This window comes from Hyposmocoma kahamanoa, unplaced genomic scaffold (assembly GCF_003589595.1).
Source record: "Hyposmocoma kahamanoa isolate Upper Pololo Valley unplaced genomic scaffold, ASM358959v1 202, whole genome shotgun sequence".
NCBI lineage: Eukaryota > Metazoa > Arthropoda > Insecta > Lepidoptera > Cosmopterigidae > Hyposmocoma > Hyposmocoma kahamanoa.
Window position 1 is genome coordinate 16,015,567 of NW_020653726.1, and position 19,624 is coordinate 16,035,190.

At 36.1% G+C, this 19,624-nt stretch overlaps 2 protein-coding genes across 2 annotated transcripts; one reads left to right on the forward strand and one right to left on the reverse strand.

The window, feature by feature from the left end:
- Positions 1-1,026: 1,026 nt before the first annotated feature.
- On the reverse strand, positions 1,027-7,030 carry LOC113227159 (prolyl 4-hydroxylase subunit alpha-2-like). Its single transcript, XM_026460036.1, has 10 exons — positions 6,890-7,030; positions 6,215-6,353; positions 4,696-4,898; positions 4,498-4,601; positions 4,189-4,274; positions 3,959-4,109; positions 2,410-2,616; positions 1,624-1,677; positions 1,370-1,535; positions 1,027-1,148 (listed from the first exon to the last, which is right to left on the reverse strand). Exons 1-10 carry the CDS (start codon positions 6,999-7,001, stop codon positions 1,087-1,089), a joined length of 1,284 nt encoding a protein of 427 aa, XP_026315821.1. The 5' UTR covers positions 7,002-7,030; the 3' UTR covers positions 1,027-1,086.
- A 967-nt stretch (positions 7,031-7,997) lies between these two features.
- LOC113227160 (prolyl 4-hydroxylase subunit alpha-2-like) lies at positions 7,998-17,248 on the forward strand. The gene is made up of 10 exons (XM_026460037.1): positions 7,998-8,007; positions 11,260-11,457; positions 11,594-11,732; positions 12,465-12,624; positions 12,698-12,786; positions 12,860-13,010; positions 13,075-13,281; positions 13,355-13,408; positions 16,086-16,251; positions 17,181-17,248. The coding sequence occupies exons 1-10, from the start codon at positions 7,998-8,000 to the stop codon at positions 17,246-17,248; spliced, it is 1,242 nt and encodes a 413-aa protein (XP_026315822.1).
- The last annotated feature ends 2,376 nt before the right edge of the window (positions 17,249-19,624 follow it).

Genomic DNA, 19,624 nt, shown 5'->3' on the forward strand with positions numbered 1-19,624 from the left:
TTTTTTCACAAAATTCGGGGAGCACGATTAAGATTATATTTCTATTAAGCAGCCATACTTACTAAGGCAAATAAATATGGCTGTTTACAAAAATAACAGAAGATGACCAAAAAATAAATATGGCGTAGTGTTCATTGGAGGTATCGAAATGTGGGACTTAATCGCAGTTGCCGGCCGACCTTTACGTACATCGTCATGGAGATGATCACGTTCACGTCTAAATTCATTGAACCACGAATAGCCAGAACTACGACATAGGGCTTCATCACCAAAGCCAATTGAAGTCTCTGACAACTCTCTTGTTGACTGAAGTCACATCGAAAATCGTAGAAAATCGCGGACCGAAAACATTCACGACTCAAATTTATTATAATAGAGACTCACAATGAAAAAACAAATGACAATCTCTTAAAGTAAAAAGAACGTTACTCACAGACAGTTCCTTTTTCAAATTTCTTATTTGTTTTTTTTTTTAGTTCTAGTTCCAGGAACTTTTACTATGCCCCATGTATCTACATAAAAACGCTTTATATTTTCTATGGTATTGTAATAAAGTGTTGTCTCAATGATTTTGTGATTAATCGTTGTGGAATTTTATCAAAGGTGTAGGTAGCTCCTAAACCGACGGATTGATTTCACAGCGGATTCTTTTTATATTACGACTTAGTTTAATCGGAATGGTTTTTAGCTATGAATATCTGCTAAGTTATTCAAAGATCAGCAGCACATTTCACAGTTAGATGCTGCAACCAAGACAGTCTGCAGACTACCGAAACCTCAACTACTTACAGCTACTTAGCAAAATTATCGTGTTTTGAAATTGTGGGCAAATTGAATTGGCCTCGACGAGTACTACGGTTACTAGGATTTGATGATGGAGTAGGAAGGTAGACACAGGAACTATGTTTTATTAAAGGTAGACATATCGAAATCGAACACGTTAGATTGATCTCGATGATTAAAGGTAAAGAGGTAAATAGCTGCTGATTTAATTCGACATTCTAGATATCGATATTTTTGTTAAATCTTAATTTAAGTTTTACAACATAGGTAAACAATGCAAGTGGTTTGAAATTTCAAACCAATTTATATAGCAGAACATGGCTGCAACAGCTCGTGACCAAACTCATGGATCCATATATTGGACACTGAAAAGATGTGACAATGTTAAGTAAGACGTTGAGAAGACTTTGGATTTAACATACAGAAAATCATTTTTGTAAAAAAAGCATCACTTTGCTAGCCTAATTTCTTATAATCTTATAATGTTAAAAATTATTCGCACAAATATTAGGTTTCTAGTAATTGGTTACATTTCTTTTTCTAGATGTCTGACAGCATGGTAGAATAAAGGTGTTTATTTACTTACCCCATTTACTTCCGTATAATACTGGGCATGCCGCGTGTAACGTTTTTTTATCTATTTCTCCGGTAGGATGCAGGTTATTCCAAAATATAGCTGAACCCTTTTTCGGTGTTACTGTCAGGTTTAGTTGGGCAAACACAGTCGCTCCACCTTGACTGACATCTGACATCTGCGTCAAAAATAAATGATAATGTACAAAATTTCAAGTTAGTAGAAATTATGTAACAAATGTATTTCATGTTTGTAGAAATACTCACATAAAATAGAACTGTAGCTATTCTGTTTCCATCTTCTTTATTGAATTGGCCACTCTGTAAGAAAAGCATAACTAAATAAGGAAATTTTGGGTTTTTTTAACCCACGATTGTGAAAAGCGAAAAGCGGCATAGTTACTACATAGCGTTTTAAATCATGTTAATAAATATTTAGTAGTATTATTTTTTTAGATGTAATCATTTTTGTAAATTCTAAGTTGACAAATTCGAAGAAGTTTGAAGTAAGTTTCCACAAAAACCATTTAAAGTCGCCACATCGGAGTTTTCGTTCTGTATGTGGAATATTGAAACGCAATAGGGTAATTTTCAAGATTTTGATTTTATTAACAAAGTGCATTTTTCTGTACCTATATTCCTTTGGCAGTAAAGCTTCAACTAAAATATAAATAAGTAATAAAGACACAATCATTTCTTTTTACATTCTCAATGAAAACTGCGTGCTAACACTGTAAAAATCTGACTCTTATGTAGTGGGATTTAAGGGGCATGTTTTCTGATTAAACTGTTTGATAGGTTCAAATCTATCAAGTAATATATATGAATTTATTATGTGTTTTAATAAAAAATGCGATTGATTTCATTAAGCTCCAGTTGAGAGTCAGATGTTTTCAATTGAAATCTCGCAAGACCACTTACCTTATAGGTACACATGTACTTGTAAAACGTTATCAGGAAATTTTCAAGCGATAACAATTCTTTACCAACCGCGTGTTTTATCTCTTTTCTGAACTGATTATTACACAAAATATAAAAACTAATTATTATTACATCAAAGGCATCGTAGTGCCATATGTAATGGCCTCCTATCCCGTAGTTGAGCACTTGTAATGGCTCAGCGTGTGAAATATTGAGCCCCGTAAAATCAGCCGTACGCTGTCTCAGCTTTGCTACAACATCAATGTTGTTGTATAGCCATGCACTTTTACCAATACGATATTCTGCATAAATATCACCAACTATTCTGGCGCGTTCCAACTGCGGGGCAGAAAAGAGGGTTTACAGAGTATCTTTTTTTAAATGGGACAGTATGGGGAAATGCGAAACCATAGAAGATACAAGGAGACTGTCTTCGGAATACCATTGAGTCTTTTTTTGTGAAAACAATTTTGGCATAGTAAATTTTTTGGTCAAGTGTGAGTAGTCCATAAAAATGAATAAAATGGCTCAAACTTTTTTTAGTGTTGGTGTTTTCGTCTACTTAGTTACATACGTTATACGGGACGAAAAAATCGGGACAACAGTAGTTGGTCTAATATCATAAAATATTTTTCATACAAAATGAATAAAATGGACTATTTTTTTTCGATGCTAATGGACTCAGTTTCTTAAGAGGATAATAACTTCATTGTATCGGAAGAAAATAATTGGGACAGAGAAGAAGAGAGTCCGTCCGATTTAATAAAAAAATTAATACAAGATGAATAAGTTTTATTATATATGACCAACTTCTGCTATCCCGATTGTTTTCTGCCAATACAATAAAATCATTATTATAAAAAATGGAGTCTAGCAGCATAAAAAAATAGTTATTAGTTTGAAACAAACTAGTCAGTTTTATTCATTTTGAAAAAAAATAATTTTATTAAAATTGACCACCTTCTGCTGTCCCGATTTTTTCGTCTCGTACTATGAAATCATCCTTACAAGAAGCTGAGTCTACAAGTATTAAAAAGCAATTAGTCAATTTTACTTATTTTGTATGAAAGACATTTTATGATACTAACTTCTGTTGTCCCGATTTTTTTGTCCCACTCCTATACAATGAAATGATTCCTTCAGGAAACTAAGGGTCGTATTCCAGAACTCTACTCAATGCTCAAGTCAGGATTTGAGCAGACTTGAGTATGATATCAAGCACTGGAAATACGACCCTAATGGCAAGGACTTGAGTATGATTTTCAGTGCTCACTGCAATACTCAAGTCCTGACTTGAGTATTGAGTACACTTCTGGAATACGAGCCTAAGTCAATAAGCACAAAAAAATTTTGATCAATTTTCTTCATTCATCAAGATAGTAATGTTAAAAATGACATTACTTGCTTGCACTTGCTGCAGGGACATCATTCATTTTTAAGGGCAACTCGCGCTTGAATAAAAAAATTGACTATACCAAAACTGTTTTCACAAAATAAGACTTAATAGTCCCTAAGACAATTTCCTTGCATCTTCTATGGTTTTGAATTTCCCCATAATGTCCAGTATAAAAAAAAACTCTGTGTGTGGTTTTGTACATATTGAAAGCAATCGAAAAATTTGTTAGAACTCTATAAAAGACATAAATAAAAAGAAATGAAACGGTACTGTCTGCCTACAAACCTTAGGACCGGCTATTGTTTTTATGTTTTGAAACTCGTCGTCGCTGAGGACGTCATAAAAGATGAAAACATTTGGATCCTTGTGAACTTCCTCCATCTTGATCGGCGCCAGTTTCAGAAATGGAATATTTCTTAAATACCAGCAATGTAATCTACAATGTATGAAATGAATTTTTCAGGAATGACTCCCATTCACTTGTGATAATATGACATAACTAAAAATGACATTACTTGCTTGAACTTGCTGCAGGGACATCAGTTTCACCGCGACATAATGCGGAATATTTATTCCATGAGGCAACTTCAGTGGAGTTAGTCTGTAATCGACACATGTGCTTACATAATCACAGAACTTTGCATTTTAAATTCTATATTTGGTAGGTACAAGTGGCGAAGAATCCACAAGTAACACGATTGTCATTGGCTTGACACAGTAGTAGGTGCTCAGCTACTGAACGGAAAAATATTGCAAAAAAAAATTCAAATATCCACCTGTCGTCCTGTTAAGTAGACATTTCTTTTTTAGCCTTTCTTACTTACGTTGTTTCGTGTCACAGCATATTTGTAAAAATTCGTAACATAATCAGTGCGGTCGTTAGGTTTTAAAGCAAGTAGTTTTTCTGCCCACGCGTAAGCTTTTATGTCTGCCAAGGAAGACAAGAATTTGATAAACAATTTTTAAAGTCATAATGCAGTGTCTCGATACTTCGATCTTTCTGTCATTTAGCAATAACCAACCTAAGTTAATATTCGACCGATGATAGGACTTCACGATGTACGTCATTACTTCAATAGCTGTAAATGTATTCTCGTTCTGCTCATTATTGAGTTTTTCGAGAGCCGCTTCGAACCACTCTGCAGCTTGCCGACTGATGTTCGGATCTTCTTGCTTGTACAATATCAGAGCTAATTCGTAGCAGTCATTCGCTGTCATCGGAAAACTACAACAAAGGCATTTCTTTTACTGTATCTTTAGAACTAAATAGAACCTAATTGATTTATGGGCGCTAATATCATAGTCACAGCAAACAGAATTAAAATATGGCCCAGTTCTACGCCTTAGTCTAATGCATAATAAACGCTGAACGAAAACGCTTTCTACTAATTGATGGAGTATCTACACTATGTATAAGGGTGAAAAATCTCATTTTTGGTTTAACGATGACGGAAAGGAGTGGGTGGCATAATTATTCTGTATGGTAATACTTATGCACGCTTCTCGAAATGAATGAATTCTGTAAAATATTGAATGGCAGGCTGCTCGACGACGCGTTTAAGCCCCGGTTGTCGTTGCAAAAAAGCTGTTGCTAATAAATAATTGAGTTTAACCGTCTAACGAGTATAGCACGTAGCAGGATTATAGGTGCCAAAAATGACAACGGTGCTCTATACAAAGGTGAATTTGACGTGTACTGGTCGAAATTCGGGTTGGCAAAATATCTCAGACCTCGAGATACGTCTCAGAAAGACAGAATAATTGGGTGGAAGTTTAACAATAAGGATTTCCTGACAAACGCTGTCCAATGCTATTGAAATGACAATTCGGCGAGAAGTTTGCCATGCTTTTCAATTACTTCGTTCTATGGTGAATCGCATTCCTGAGCAAGAAGATTTCAACTACATTAACCACGATGAAACCAAACATGCGATTACCGAGGAAGCCCTAGTTTATGCGGTGATACAAATAATTTGACAGAGTTTGGAGATGGTCGAGGTACATTTTTGGGTATAGGCTTCACATTAGCTATGTGTTAGCCTACCACGGTTGAACTTAATCGGATACCTGTATATTGCCGGTACAGTCACGCCAAAATCGGAAAAGCAACTAATTAGTACGATTTTGTAAGAATTCCATCATCATCCATCGTATTATAAAGTGGGAATGCTTAGCCCTTTGAAAAATTCTATTTACTAGATTTAAACACTTATATTGTCAAATACATAATTACGAACTGAGAGTCCAATACTAAGTAAGCAAGCAACGTAATTCCTGAATGTCTCAAAAATATTGAACAAACATTTAAATGCGATGGTATTTGATTGAATTACTACTATACATTCGCTGTTTACTGTACCTGACTGTAGCTGTCTTGGAAAGCAAAAATTATTTCGACTCTAGGGTGAAGAAGTACAACTTTAGTCCACTTATTCGAATCTTATATCTTGCTTTACGAGCGTGAGAAATGAAAAGCTTATTTATACGTTTTAATTGCTACCTCGTTAATTCTGAAAGAGTCGTGGTCATTATGTGTTTTACCCAATAACGCCTTGCAAATTTCCTTCAGCTAGATGTGTAGTGTTTAATTTGTACACAGATTGTAGTCGAGAAATAGCCATTGTTGCTCCAATTAAGTCTTCTTCTGTAGCATATATCATCTCCCGATCCCAAACGAACTCTGTTGTGAAATAAACAATTCTCATTTATTTGAACAACTTTCCTCCAAAGTTTTTTAGTTTTCGAGTAGTTTAGCAGTAGTAGAGCATCTTGTGAAAGAGTTCGTCCAGGGAAGTTACCTATTTCTGCCGCCAAACAGTAATGGTAGTATTGCTGTGTTCCGGTTTAAAAGGGTAAGTTTGCTGGTGAAATTACAGGCACATGGGACTTGTCAACTTGTGTCTCAGTGTGACGGGCGCAGAGGCAGCCTCAGATCTTTGCGATTTAAGCTCTGAGTGGCACTGCAACTGTTATAGGCAGGCGATTAGCTTACCATCAGGAGCAGGACTTATTCGTCCCATCGCTTGATATTATAAAAAAGTTATGATTTCCGAAACAGAAAAAACAGGACTTGATGATTTTACTGTAATTTTGTAACTTTCCTTGCTTGTAGATATTTTGGGACACAGAGGGTAAGTTAAAAAATATAATATGAAAGAGAAAATTCTCTTTGATATATGAGACGGCGAAATATAAAATTTAATTTAATTTACTTACCCGTGGGCTCCGAAGCTACAGTTTTTAACCGTTCGAAATCAGTTGACAGTCTTTTTATTAATGTGAACGCATTAATTGCGTTGTCAACGTACTTATGTGCGTCACTGCTCATCTTCTCATGTTCATCTGTAAATAGTTTTAGGTACCTAAAATCAGCAGTATTATACGAGTGTTATATGAGACAAGCACAATTATTGTACTACCTTTTCAATACGTTAAGTCTATTTTCCTCTACTTCAATGTACCGCTCTAGATTTCTAAGCACATTCTCATGTGTATTACACAATTTTTCTAGATCCGTGACAGCAGTATACACTTCACATTTTACTAAGGTCAATAAAGTTACAAAGACACCAATTTGGATAATGTATAACTTCACGTAAGACATTTTAATTTACTGGAACATACGAGATCAAGAAATAAATATAATATACTTTCATTGTAAAAATGTCGTAAATTATTTGATTCACAATCGAAGCCATGAAAATTACTTTTTCCTAGAATAATCATTTTAAACCTAGCTATTGTTAATTAGTCATAATTTGTATTGTAACCATACTCGAAAACTGGTCTAGATTGAAATTCTTGTACGTTTGGCGCTTAAGCAGTACATAATGTAGCTAGGTAGGTAGTCAATATGTAAAAGTGGTGTTTTATTTTGTAGTTCATTGAATTGAGAATAAAAAATAAACATCATAAAATATAATTTATCGCCAACCTAGTTTCTTCGAATCTAAAAACGCGTGACGAATTACGAACGTCGTCAATAGAAACATTGTCATATGAAGGCACTAAGGGCGCGGTCCCATTTTGTCGTAACGTTTTATTTATCGTTGGACGACTGTCGCGTCTTGCCTGTTCCCATATCACGACTAGATAGTCGTGACTGTGTCGTGGATGTTTATTTTATCGTTGAACGACTGTCGTGTCTAGTCTGTCTGTTCCCACTAGATCGTGACGACAATTTATCGGTTCACGGCAGCCGCCTTGTCTGTCGTCACATTTTCATCGTGATGTTCTATTTATCGCCGGACGACTGTCGTTCTAGCTCTTCATTCTCATCATCTCCATTGTGATGACAATCTATAGTCGTAACGTCAATATAGTCATGAACGACAGTGAATCGTGTTGTTCTATGCGTGAACAACTTCACTTAAATATTTGTATATTTAACGACACTTTAAACTGAACGACTATCTGTCATCACGACATAATGGGAACGCACCCTTAGGATATGCGTCGATCGTAAAATCAATGGCGGTGGTGTATAATTGATTTTTTTACAAATATTTGCCAAATAGATACATAGATGCTGAAAACACTAAAATACTGCTTGAATCAACTTTGTTAGTTAATTGTTCACTTTTTTTTTTGCTTAATCTTGTGGGTACTTTAGTATGAATAGAATGCGTTTAGACAGGAACGTAGTCCAATTTAATTATACGGAAATGTTTATTGAAATATACTAAATAATTAACAAATAAAGCGGATGATTTCATTAAAACAAAACAAATTTTTGCCAGACCGGTTTAATACCGGTCAAATACATCGACGGATCGGAACTACATGCATACATAGACAAGATTTTTACTTATAGGGTTATTTTAAAATTAACACGAAATATATTTTCATGGCATTCTCATCTTTAACAGCGAAAAATGTGTGTATAGGTATGTACACACATCAAAAAAAGTTTGCGATCAATAGCATAAGCTCCTATAATTCTTTAAATTTAACTTTATCAAGAAAAAATCTATGTTGTATGCTTTCTTTAAATAGGAATACCCTGTTTGAAATTAAAATATAAAACTATTTTTTATTATTTATTTAAAAAAATTGAGCCATTAATCATAATGTAATAGTGATAGAAATTTCATAGAAAGAAAAAGACTGTTTAATTAAACTTAAACAACAATTTATTATTAAAAGGTGTGAATTCAATATAAAATAACTCCTCCCCTGGCTCGAATACATGCGAAGATCCTCCTGGGCATGCTGAGGATCAAGTTATCCAGCATTTCCTGGGGTAACCTATCCCATTCTTCAATAGCGGCTTCCCTGAGCTCTGGAACTGTTTGGGGACGTGGCTCACGGTTCCATACTGCTCGTTTACGAGCATCCCACGCGTGCTCTATTGGGTTTAAGTCGGGCGAGCCGGCAGGCCAGTCTAATCGTGTGATATAGTATTCTTGAAGAGCAGCATTGACTCGTTGAGCTCGATGTGCGGGCGCATTATCATCGACCAGTACAAATTGGTGCCCATGGTTTACTCGGAATGGTCTGACGATATCATCAATAGCAACTGCTTTGTACATGTCTGCTGTCATGAAGCCCCGATACGGGATCAAAGGCGTTCTAGCTCCAATCATAATGCCACCCCAAAAGGACACCGATTTTCCGCCTTGCTGAACTGTTCCAGTGGCAGTTCTTTGTCTTTCACGGTCGCCTGGTCTTCTCCAGACACGGACACGTCGGCTATCTGGATGAGTGCTGATTCGGGATTCGTCAACGAAGAGACAGTTTTGCCAAATGTTTTCGTCCTCACCTTCTTCATTTTGCCGAAATCTAGCCCACTGCAATCTTCGTTGTTGACGTTGCCGGGAATTGAGCGGAGCTCGCCAAGACCTCCGTGCTCGTAATCCAGCCTGGTGCCAGCAATTGCGAACGGTCTGCGTGCTAACTTCAAGCCCAGAGGCGGCCCTGACTTCTGCTTTTATTTTAGTGGCGTTGATTGTTGGATCACGGGCTGCCAGCAATCTAATATAGCGCTTTTGGGCAGCTGTCAAAACAGTTGGGCGACCGCTGCGGGGTCGGTCAGCTAAATTCCCCATTCCGTGATACCTCTGCAACGTAGCCACGACACAGGATTGGGATATAGCAAGTCTGCGTGCTATTACTCTCGTGGTGTATCCTTCTTCCCTCAAAGTTACTTTTCTAGCTCGTAAAACCTCTGATAATCCTCTTGGCATTTTTTCAATCACAACTTTCCGCGAAAAATATCTTGAATCGCTTATAATTGACTAAATCAGATTTCTGAATGAGCGTAAGCTAGGACTGAAAGCCTTTTTATATGAAAAAACAATTGAACGGGGTCATTGTTTTATGTTCTAATTTATTTTTAAATATTTTAATTTTGTTCTAATTTATTTTTAATTTTTAAATCATAATATAATCTACAGTAACAAAAAAGATTTCAGTTTTTCGAAGTGATCGCAAACTTTTTTTGATGTGTGTATATCCACAAAAATAGTATGGCATGCTTGCATTTGTTGCGGACGCATTGAATTCCTCAAAATACTGCATATTTTGAGATTTATCTACGTCAGATAACTAAAGTGACCAACATAGCTCGCAAAAACAGTAAACCTTAATAATTATAACAGTTGTTAGGTATTACAGAGAATGGTTGAATTTTATGAAACGAATTTTCATTTTGACTAAGCTAAAATGGCAAGCAAAGCAAAGTTTTTTAATTTAATTATTTTTTAATGTTAATTAAATTTTGAGTTTAGTTCTTGTAACTGAAAATATATTTCTTGCTTGTGCAAGAAGATTGCGATAATTTATAGCATAATGTCTCTTTAATGTCAACATAAAAAATGTATTGTCAAAAATACAAATTTGTTTGCTTGTCCGTGTTGGAAAGAAATATGTACAAGGTGTTACAAAAACGTGTAGTCATAGTAAAGGACCCAAATCTTGACTCTCCGTGCAAAAATTAAAATAAATTCAATTTATATCCATTTTTTGTAACAATTTATAGTAACAAAAGAATTTATATAAATTATAAACACAAAGATCGAACACTAAGAAAAATTGCTTCGATCCGGTTAGATTTGAACCAGCATCTTTAATTTAATTTCGTTTCATTCAGCCACGGCGTAGCTATAGGATATTGTAATTATGAATGTGATTTTCAATAAACTTAAGGTTTATATAAATTTAAGGAAATTAATAATAATAATTTGTTGAATTTAACAACTGATGCATGTGCATCACAGCTTTTAACACAGAGCTGTTCTAACTGATAACTGATAGGTCTAAGTAACATTACACCCCATATATAACCATATTTGTTTTCGTTCAAAGATGACAAGGAATGGCACATATAAAAGACGTTTCTTTATTTGAAAAAAGATAAAGAGTATCGAAAAAAGCCATTAAACTATGTCTATCTTGCATATTTTTCATGTTTTTATTTTACTCACGGTGGTCAATTGTGAAGTGTTCACTGCTATCAAAAATGTAGAGAGTCTGTTGCGTACACATGAAAATGTGCTTAACACCTTAGAACAGTACATTGAAGTAGAAGAAAATAGACTTAGTATATTGAAAAGGCAATGAATAATTATTGTTTATCTTGAGCACAGTTGTTACCCCCTACTTCTTTCTGCCTATTGGTTTTTGTGCCTATACTTTCAGGTACCTAAACATATTTACAAATGAACATGAGAAGGCAAATAGAAATGCACAAAAGTATGTAGAGAATCCAATCAATGCTTTCACTTTAATAAAAAGACTATCAACTGACTTCGAGGTGTTGAAAACCGTAGCTTCGGATATCACGGGTATGTAAAACCGTAACTTATAATAATCAAAGGTAGTAAATCTTTAGAAGTATACCAATGGCAATGTAATAATCTTTAACGAAACTTATTGATCTGGGGCTCTATCCGTTGTTAATAAGGTGTAGTTTACCAACAGAGTTCGTTTGGGATCGTGAGTTGTTATATCCAACCGAAGAAGACTTAATCGGAGCAGCCGTGGCTATTGGTCGACTACAATACTATTACAAGCTGAACACTACAGAGCTCGCTGAAGGAAATCTGAAAGGCGTTTTTGGGTAAACAATCATTTACCATGATGATGTCGCGGTGTGCGTTAAAGATCTTAGAAGAATTTTAATTTCGTAAAGTTTAACAGCCGTGTAGTGTAATGGTTTGGTCTACTGCCTCTCAACCAGAGGCCGTTGGTTCGAATATGGGCTCGCACCTCCGAGTTTTTCGGAATTTAGGTGTAAGAATTAGTTTGAAATTCACAATGAGTTTTTCGGTTAAAGAAAACATCGAGATGAAACTTGTACTTCGAGAATGATCACAATCCTCCAAAAACGTGTTAAGTCCCCAACCCTCATAGGGCCAACTTGGCTGACTATTGCCTATACCCAGCAGTGGGACGTATAAATGGGTTGAATGTGATGAACATTTTGAGGTTCCTCTCCTTATTGGAGGTTGGACAATCAAGGCAATCCTGGCTTTAGAGACTGTCGCTCTCACGAGCGGGGAGGTAGTGCAGTTGAACTACTCCCTCAAATTCACTAACCAGGAGTGCCACCTTCTACGGACCCGTCGTTATCGTCGTTTTTGTCCTTGGATGATAAGTTGGTGTAATTTATGTTTATCATTTCACATGACGTGACATTAGGTAAAACGTACCCCAGAATACTAGACTTCATTTACTTGAATGTGGTGTGGTACAGAAACAAATCTTACGAGTATACAAACTTATCTTCACGAAATCGTTCATTAAAGTAAGCTCCTATATTAAGTAAAACAGAAAAACGCTCTTGTTTCAGTTCTCCAATGTCAGGGAGTGACTGTTATAGTTTGGCTCTGATGTTGTACAAACAAGAAGGTCCATACAACTACAGTTCGTACGCAGCAAAATGGTTTGAAGCCGCGCGCGAAAGACTCGACGAGACTCCCTTCAGTGCTCCAAACATGATTACGTACATGGTAGAAATGAGTTACTTATTGTAGGTATTATAAAATGAAAAATCAAAAGTTGAATAACAAATTAAATTTACAGGATAATATAGAAGATTTAAATAATACAGAGAATCACTACTATGAGCTATGTCGCGGTGAAATAAATATCTCTTCAGTAAATACAAGCAAGTAATACCATTATACTTTTGTTGCTGTGACAAAATAATACCAGTAATTCATCATACAATGTCCTATGTTTAAGATTGCAGTGCGTTTATTTAAAAAGAAGCCCATTTTTGATGCTTGCGCCGATAAAAATGGAGATGCTATTAATGAATCCAGTCGTGGTCCTTTTCCACGACGTTCTTGCAAACAGTGAAATTGAGATTATGAAAATGATTGCCGGTACAAAGGTATGAAGCGCACAACAAAACATTAGCTTTTGGTTTTAACGAACTAATATGAGTTCTATTGCAGTTGGATCGCGCTTTTGTCATTAGTGACGGGGAAAAAAAAGCTTCAGGCTACCGTACTGCCCAATGTGCGTGGTTAGATGAGTACAATGATACTATAGAAAAAGTTAAACAGCGGGCGGCTGATTTCACAGGTTTGAGTTCGGAGCATGCTGAACCTTTGGAGGTACTCAACTATGGTATAGGAGGGCACTATGACCTACATTATGATGTAAGTACGATTACTTACAAATACGTGCGCTCAATTCAAGATTGCTTGTAACTACTTTAAATATTCTTCACAGGATCCTCCACTTAATTATGGATTAGGAATCCGAATAGCTACAGTCTTATTTTATGTGAGTAGACAACAATACAAAATTTGTTTACGTTGAATTATTTTTATTAAATTAAACTGCCCATTTCTATTCTCCCGTTCCTTTCCAAAGTTTTTGTCCATCCCCAGATCACGATATTCGTCAACTCCTACAATATCCTTAGTCCTTTCTAATCTGGCTTCCGCTCAGGGCATAGCACTATTACCGCCTTAACCAAGGTACCTGATGACATTCGCGAGGGTATGTCGAATCAACATGTGACAGTATTAGTTCTGCTAGATTTCAGTAAGGTGTTCAACACTGTTGACTGTGACATCCTGTTAGCAATGCTGAAATCTGTCCTTGCATCAAATTGGGTAGTGGGGTGGTTTCGCCACTATCTCGTTGTGCGTCGGCAATGTGTTCGTGTCGACAATAAGCATTCTAACTTCTATGACGTTACTGCAGGTGTGCCTCAGGGCGGGGTTCTCTCTGCTCTTCTTTTTTCCATCTTTATAAACTCCCTTACTTTCTTGTCAGTATCACTTGTATTGTGATGACCTTCAGATTTATTCTCAGTCTACTGTGAACGACGTGGACTATTTAATCGTCAAACTCAATGACGATCTGACGGTCAATCGTAACAAGTCGCAGGCCATCGTCATTGAAGGCTCGAAGCAGATCGCCAAATTAAATAATGCTACTATTTCCCCGCTCCTCTTCAACTCCTTCCCTCTGCCTTACAGTTATGTTGTTAAAAATCTTGGCGTTCTTTTTGACTCCACTCTGTCTTGGTCGCCACATATCGCAGAGGTGAGTAGTAGTGTGTTTGCTGCCTCTGGTTCATTGCGGCGTTGGAAAAATCTGCTTCCTGTGAAGACTAAAGTTGAACTTGCGCAATCATTATTCTTACCTATTCTTGATTACGCTGATGTCTGTTTCATTGACCTCAATGAGGATTTGTTAAGCAAACTTCAGCGTCTACAGAATTTTTGCATTAGATTCATATACGGATTGCGCAAGTTCGATCATGTGTTCGAATTTAGGAGTAGGCTTCGGTGGCTCCCTATCAAGTTGTACCGTGAGGAGCACGTTCTCAGCTTTCTCTATAATGTCCTTGTATTCGGCCATACCTTAAGGATCATTTTCGCTTCCCCGGATCCCCGGGGAACCTTAGTTCACAACTGTGAACGAAGGTCTAAAATGGATAACTTACTGAAGCCTCCTTTCACTCGCTCTGACTATTACAAAGATTCCTTACGATTGAGGCTGCAAAATTGTGGAACGATCCCCCATTTGAAATCCGACATTCTAAGTCGCTACCTATTTTCAAAACCGGATTGCGTAAATATGTTCTAACACGGTCCTAGTCTGCAACGTGTATATATTTATAACTAAGTATAACTCATTTAGGTATATTTATATATACATATATTCGTGTAGGTATAATATATAGTTATTTATTAAATATTTGGTAAATTAGTATGTGTTTTTATTTTATTATTTTTTAATTTTTTAATTAAACAATAATTTTTTATTTGTAAAATTGGCACACTGCATCTCCCGGTCCAATTAGCTTTCCTCTACCTCCAAAGGTTGTCTGGAAGAGATTGCTCTTAGCGATAAGACCGCCTTTGCCCACATTACTTTTATGTTCTTGTGTGTGAGCAATAAAGTGTATAGATAAACACTCTCTATCTGCCTCGGTGGCCGAATGACTACCATGTTAGTCTGTCACGCAGAGGTTCCGGGTTCAATTCCTGGGCCGGGAGAAATATTTGTGAGACCTACATTTTATTTCTCTTGTGAGTTTGGGTCCAATTTATGGTTGTCTATGCGTGTGTCATTGGCATCCGCCACACAGGGTTTCCCTAGTGCGGGGCTATGAGTGTGCGTGTTATTAGTTTAATAAATTTTATTATTTCAAATGTAATTTTTACTAATACAACAGATATTTGTTTCCGGTTCCGCAACCGAGGAAGTTCCTCACGCTTTTTTACAACTTATTGCGTTACCGCCATTGACTTACAATTATATGGACATCGGGTCCGCGCTAAAAAGTGTCCGCACTTGTAAGGCGCTAAAATCGTATACAGAGCGCCAAACTCCGCTTTAGTCTTCATTTGTTCGACTGACAGCGCGATACTACGAAGACTTTACAATTTAAATTTCGAATAGGTTGACTTGGGACATTTCTTTCGTGGTTTTTGTATTAGACCCGTCGTCCATTTATTTGTAAGTCAATGGTTACCGCAACTTTTGTAACGAAACAACATTCGCGCCGGATCAGACACGCGTGCGTATTTCTTGGTGGTCAATGCGCGTTTCTTAACACTTATATGTTAATTGCAATTATGAAACCAAAAAAGCCCTGTTTGAAACTTCCGCATCAGCTTCTGTTTCTGTTTCCGCTAAGATTTACTTTTGATATCTGTTTCCGTTACGTCCCTAGTAATTTGTTTAGCTAGGAAGTGATTTTGATTTTAAATTAGGAAAAATAATTTTATCATTATATTTGGCATTAAAATTTTGTACTCATTAGGTCGCTCCTATCACTAAATGCTTAGATACAAAGTAAATATTGGAATAGATAGTTTAGTAAATCGAGTTTTTCAACGATAATTGTTTTCGAACGTACATAGGAATGAACATATAAAACTTGAATGACGCCAGAGCTTGCTCTTCACTACACTTGTACTTGTATTTGTACTTGATGCAGATGTCAGACGTGAGCCAAGGCGGAGCAACAGTGTTTCCTAAGTTCAAATTAGCAGTTAGGCCGAAAAAGGGGGCCGCTCTATATTGGATGAACCTGCATCCAACCGGAGAAGTAGACGTAAGAACTTTACACGCATCTTGTCCTGTACTCCACGGAAGTAAGTGGGGTAAGTTTCCTTATTCAACACAAATAGTAAACGTGAATGTAGAATGAACGGAAACTAAAATAACAAGATTTTTAAAGCACATTTCATTTTTGTCACATCAAAACATTGTTAAGCAATTAATGATGGCAGGGTTGAAGAACATTTTTTGTCAATGCTCATTATTAAGGCTAGATCTGCCCAAGACATGGTCGCGTAATTGCAATTAAGTAAGGAAGTAGGTAATTGGGTTGTGTAGAAACAATAAGTACTTGGCCAATTATCACAAAGTTAGCAAAGTACCTATTGATATGTATGATTTATAAATAAAATAATTAAATGTTTCATATCTAGTAATACTTCTTGCTAGATAGTAGGCAATGGTAAAGGAAAAGACACAATGTAAAGATTTTATTTTAAATTAAATATAATTAATTTTCTACATATTATCTCATCCAGTATCAATTTCCGATTTTTAACTTGGAAATTTCTGCTCAAAATCTTATGTTTCGAATCACTCCCTTCCAATGTGCCTCTGTGACCGAACGGTTACCAGGTTGGTCTGACACCTAGAGGTCCCGGCTTCTGTTCCCGGCTGGGAGAAATATTTGTATGGTCTACATTTATTTCTCTCGTGAGTTTGGGTGTAATTTGTGGTTGTCTTATGTGTATGTCCATGGCACCCGCGATACAGGGTTTCCCTGGTGCTATGAATGTGTGCGTGGTTATTATTATTAAATCGAAATATCATTACAGACGACACAGTTTTATAAACATTTTTAAACCGGACATTTTTATGTTGGTTAAGTAATGTCTAATGACAGAAGGAAAAAGTCTTTTATCGGACACCATTTCATTTTGTCCTTTTATAAGCAAAGCAATTTTAAAAATATCGTCAATCAAAATTCTCAAACATATTTACTTCCTTCGTGTATTTATTGCATCTTTTGCAGTGGCTAACATGCGGATCCATGGGGCTGGTCAGGAGTTGTTGTGGCCTTGCCCTCTTGCAGTCGACTAATAATAATGTAGACTTATGTATATGCTATGGTGGCGGTATAAGGGTACACTGGATACAAATCATCGCTTCGCCTCATATTTAATATATCTATTTTTACTTAAAACCTGTAACATACATGTTCTATTCTATTAAATTGTTTGATTAAAATAAAGTTTTACAATATTACTTTTTTATAAACAAAATATTTTGCATATTTAACCTTCTCATCTGATGGAAAGTGAGGTCAATGATGGGGCCTGCCTATTCACTCTCCACTTCAAAAGGCGGAAGTTATTGCGTTCAAGGAATAAGTCTGCAGGTAAGGATTTTCGCTCCAAAGCCGTTCGTCACATAAATGTGGAAGCGACACGCTTCGTTTAAACTCTTGGAATATCCACAACATAGAGGTGGAACCCCAGGTTATGTCTAGTCCCCCGTTGATGGAAAGGGGAAGCCGTAACAAAATCATGCAATTCCCCGTGATATATCCTACAATATAATTACTGTTTGTTTCTTGAGCTGATGGACATGATACTGCCCAAAGTACATCTCGTAAAATTACAAATGCATCTTTAGAGGGTTTACACTGGCTATGGTTCGGGGGTTGCCACTGAAAAGCTGTGTAACGTAATGGAAATAGGTTCGGGTTATTTCATCCTGTTTGTACAGATAACGGAACATCATTAGTGTCCAGAAGACAATTTTGCACACCTAACGTCTCCATTAAATCCTAAGCAAATACAATTAGCAATGGACCAGCTGAGTGTCACGTTAAATAATCAAAAGAGTCATCAAATAAATTATTGTAACCGGAGATACATAAACAATATCTACATTAAATTAAATGAGTTCCTTCTGCAGTATAGAATAGAATTCAAAGTACAGCACCACGGGCAAATCTCCAACCGAAATTTTACTCGCCCGTAAATTAAGATGTAGGTTAGATCTATTAGCAAATTGTTAGCTCTCGTCTTCGGATGCAACCACTATTTAAGAACGTACACTTCATAATGGCTGAAGTAGTTTTTAGTTAGCAAATGTATAATTATTGTCAAAAACCCTGCAGGGCAAAAGGTACCTACTATAGGGGAACAGATATGCAAAACGTATGTACAAAACTCGTAATCTAAAGAGTGGAAGTACAATTAAAAACATGAACCAACTTTTAAAAATAATAGAGGAGGAAAAGTTAGAGGAGGCGCAATTATGGGTTTTCCATGTGTCTCCATATGGCACTGTTAATACAATAGTGTATTAACTCAAAAAGTGAACTTTCTCAGAATCGATGAAAAACGAATTACTCACTTCCCGCAAAAAAAACATTAAAATTTATGTATGTTATAGTTTATATAAAATACAATGGAAAAAATAATTTAATATTTTTGACTAAGGATTATTTTGGCCAGAACTAGCTCACATAAAGTGTGTCTCATTTTGAGTTAAGTGGATATCTTTTGATTATTTCTTACAATATTCTTACGACGGTTTTTTTGACGTGTAGAGAATCAAATTTTAAACGTAAAATTTAATTCTCTACACGTCAATAAAACCGTCGTTAGAATGTTGTAAAAAACAACTAAAATATATATTATCTACTTAACTATTTAACTCAAAATGAGACTCTTTACGTGGGCTGGTTCTGGCCAAAGTAGTCCTTATTCAAAAACATGAAATTATTTCTAATATTTTTAAATATGTATATTTGGTAAGTAGGAAATAACATATACATAAATTTACACAGATATTTCACGGGAAGCGAGTAATTCGTTTTTCGTCGATTCTGAGAAAATACACTTTTTGAGTTAATTCACTACTGTATTAACAGTGCGATATAATATTAATTTTCACATATTTCGAGTTACAACAGCTTTGTAATAGCAGTGCGAATCATTTATTGCACGATATTCAATAACAACACTCATGCTCAACTCGTTATTAGCGATTGATCAATCCCCAGCAGTTAGCACCACCTAACTTTCGGACGAGACCGTTGAGGTTGCCAACGTCGAAAACCTTCTTGTCGCCGAACAACGGCCACGGTCCGAGTCCGAGCTTTGTCCGACAATATAAGCAAATGAGACAGTGCCACAATCTGTTGTGCCTAAAAGAAATGCCACGTAAAGTTGTGAACTATAGAAAAGGATGTTGTTATTATAAAAGTTGGGTATTAACATGGTACTAAAAATAGTAGATATACATTTTGTTGTCGTTAAGAATAATAAAAACTAAGATTTTTATTACAATTTTATTACTATGTATAGGTAAAAATTGCAAGCTGTTGCAATCTTTAAACCAATTTATAAAGCAGGACATGGCCGCAACAGTTCCTGTCCAGCCTCATGGAACCATATGTTGGACACTGTAAAAAGTAAAGATTGGTAAGAAATGTGATAATCT

Excerpts from the sequence above, each read along its gene's own strand:
- LOC113227159 (XM_026460036.1), bottom strand. The coding sequence starts at position 7,001 with ATGAGCAGTGACGCACATAAGTACGTTGACAACGCAATTAATGCGTTC. Across the intron at positions 4,602-4,695 it reads TCGGTCGAATATTAACTTAG|ACATAAAAGCTTACGCGTGG; the intron begins GTTGGTTATTGC and ends CTTCCTTGGCAG. Across the intron at positions 1,536-1,623 it reads TAGCTACAGTTCTATTTTAT|ATGTCAGATGTCAGTCAAGG; the intron begins GTGAGTATTTCT and ends TTTTTGACGCAG.
- LOC113227160 (XM_026460037.1), top strand. Across the intron at positions 13,011-13,074 it reads AAATGATTGCCGGTACAAAG|TTGGATCGCGCTTTTGTCAT; the intron begins GTATGAAGCGCA and ends GTTCTATTGCAG. Across the intron at positions 13,409-16,085 it reads TAGCTACAGTCTTATTTTAT|ATGTCAGACGTGAGCCAAGG; the intron begins GTGAGTAGACAA and ends TACTTGATGCAG.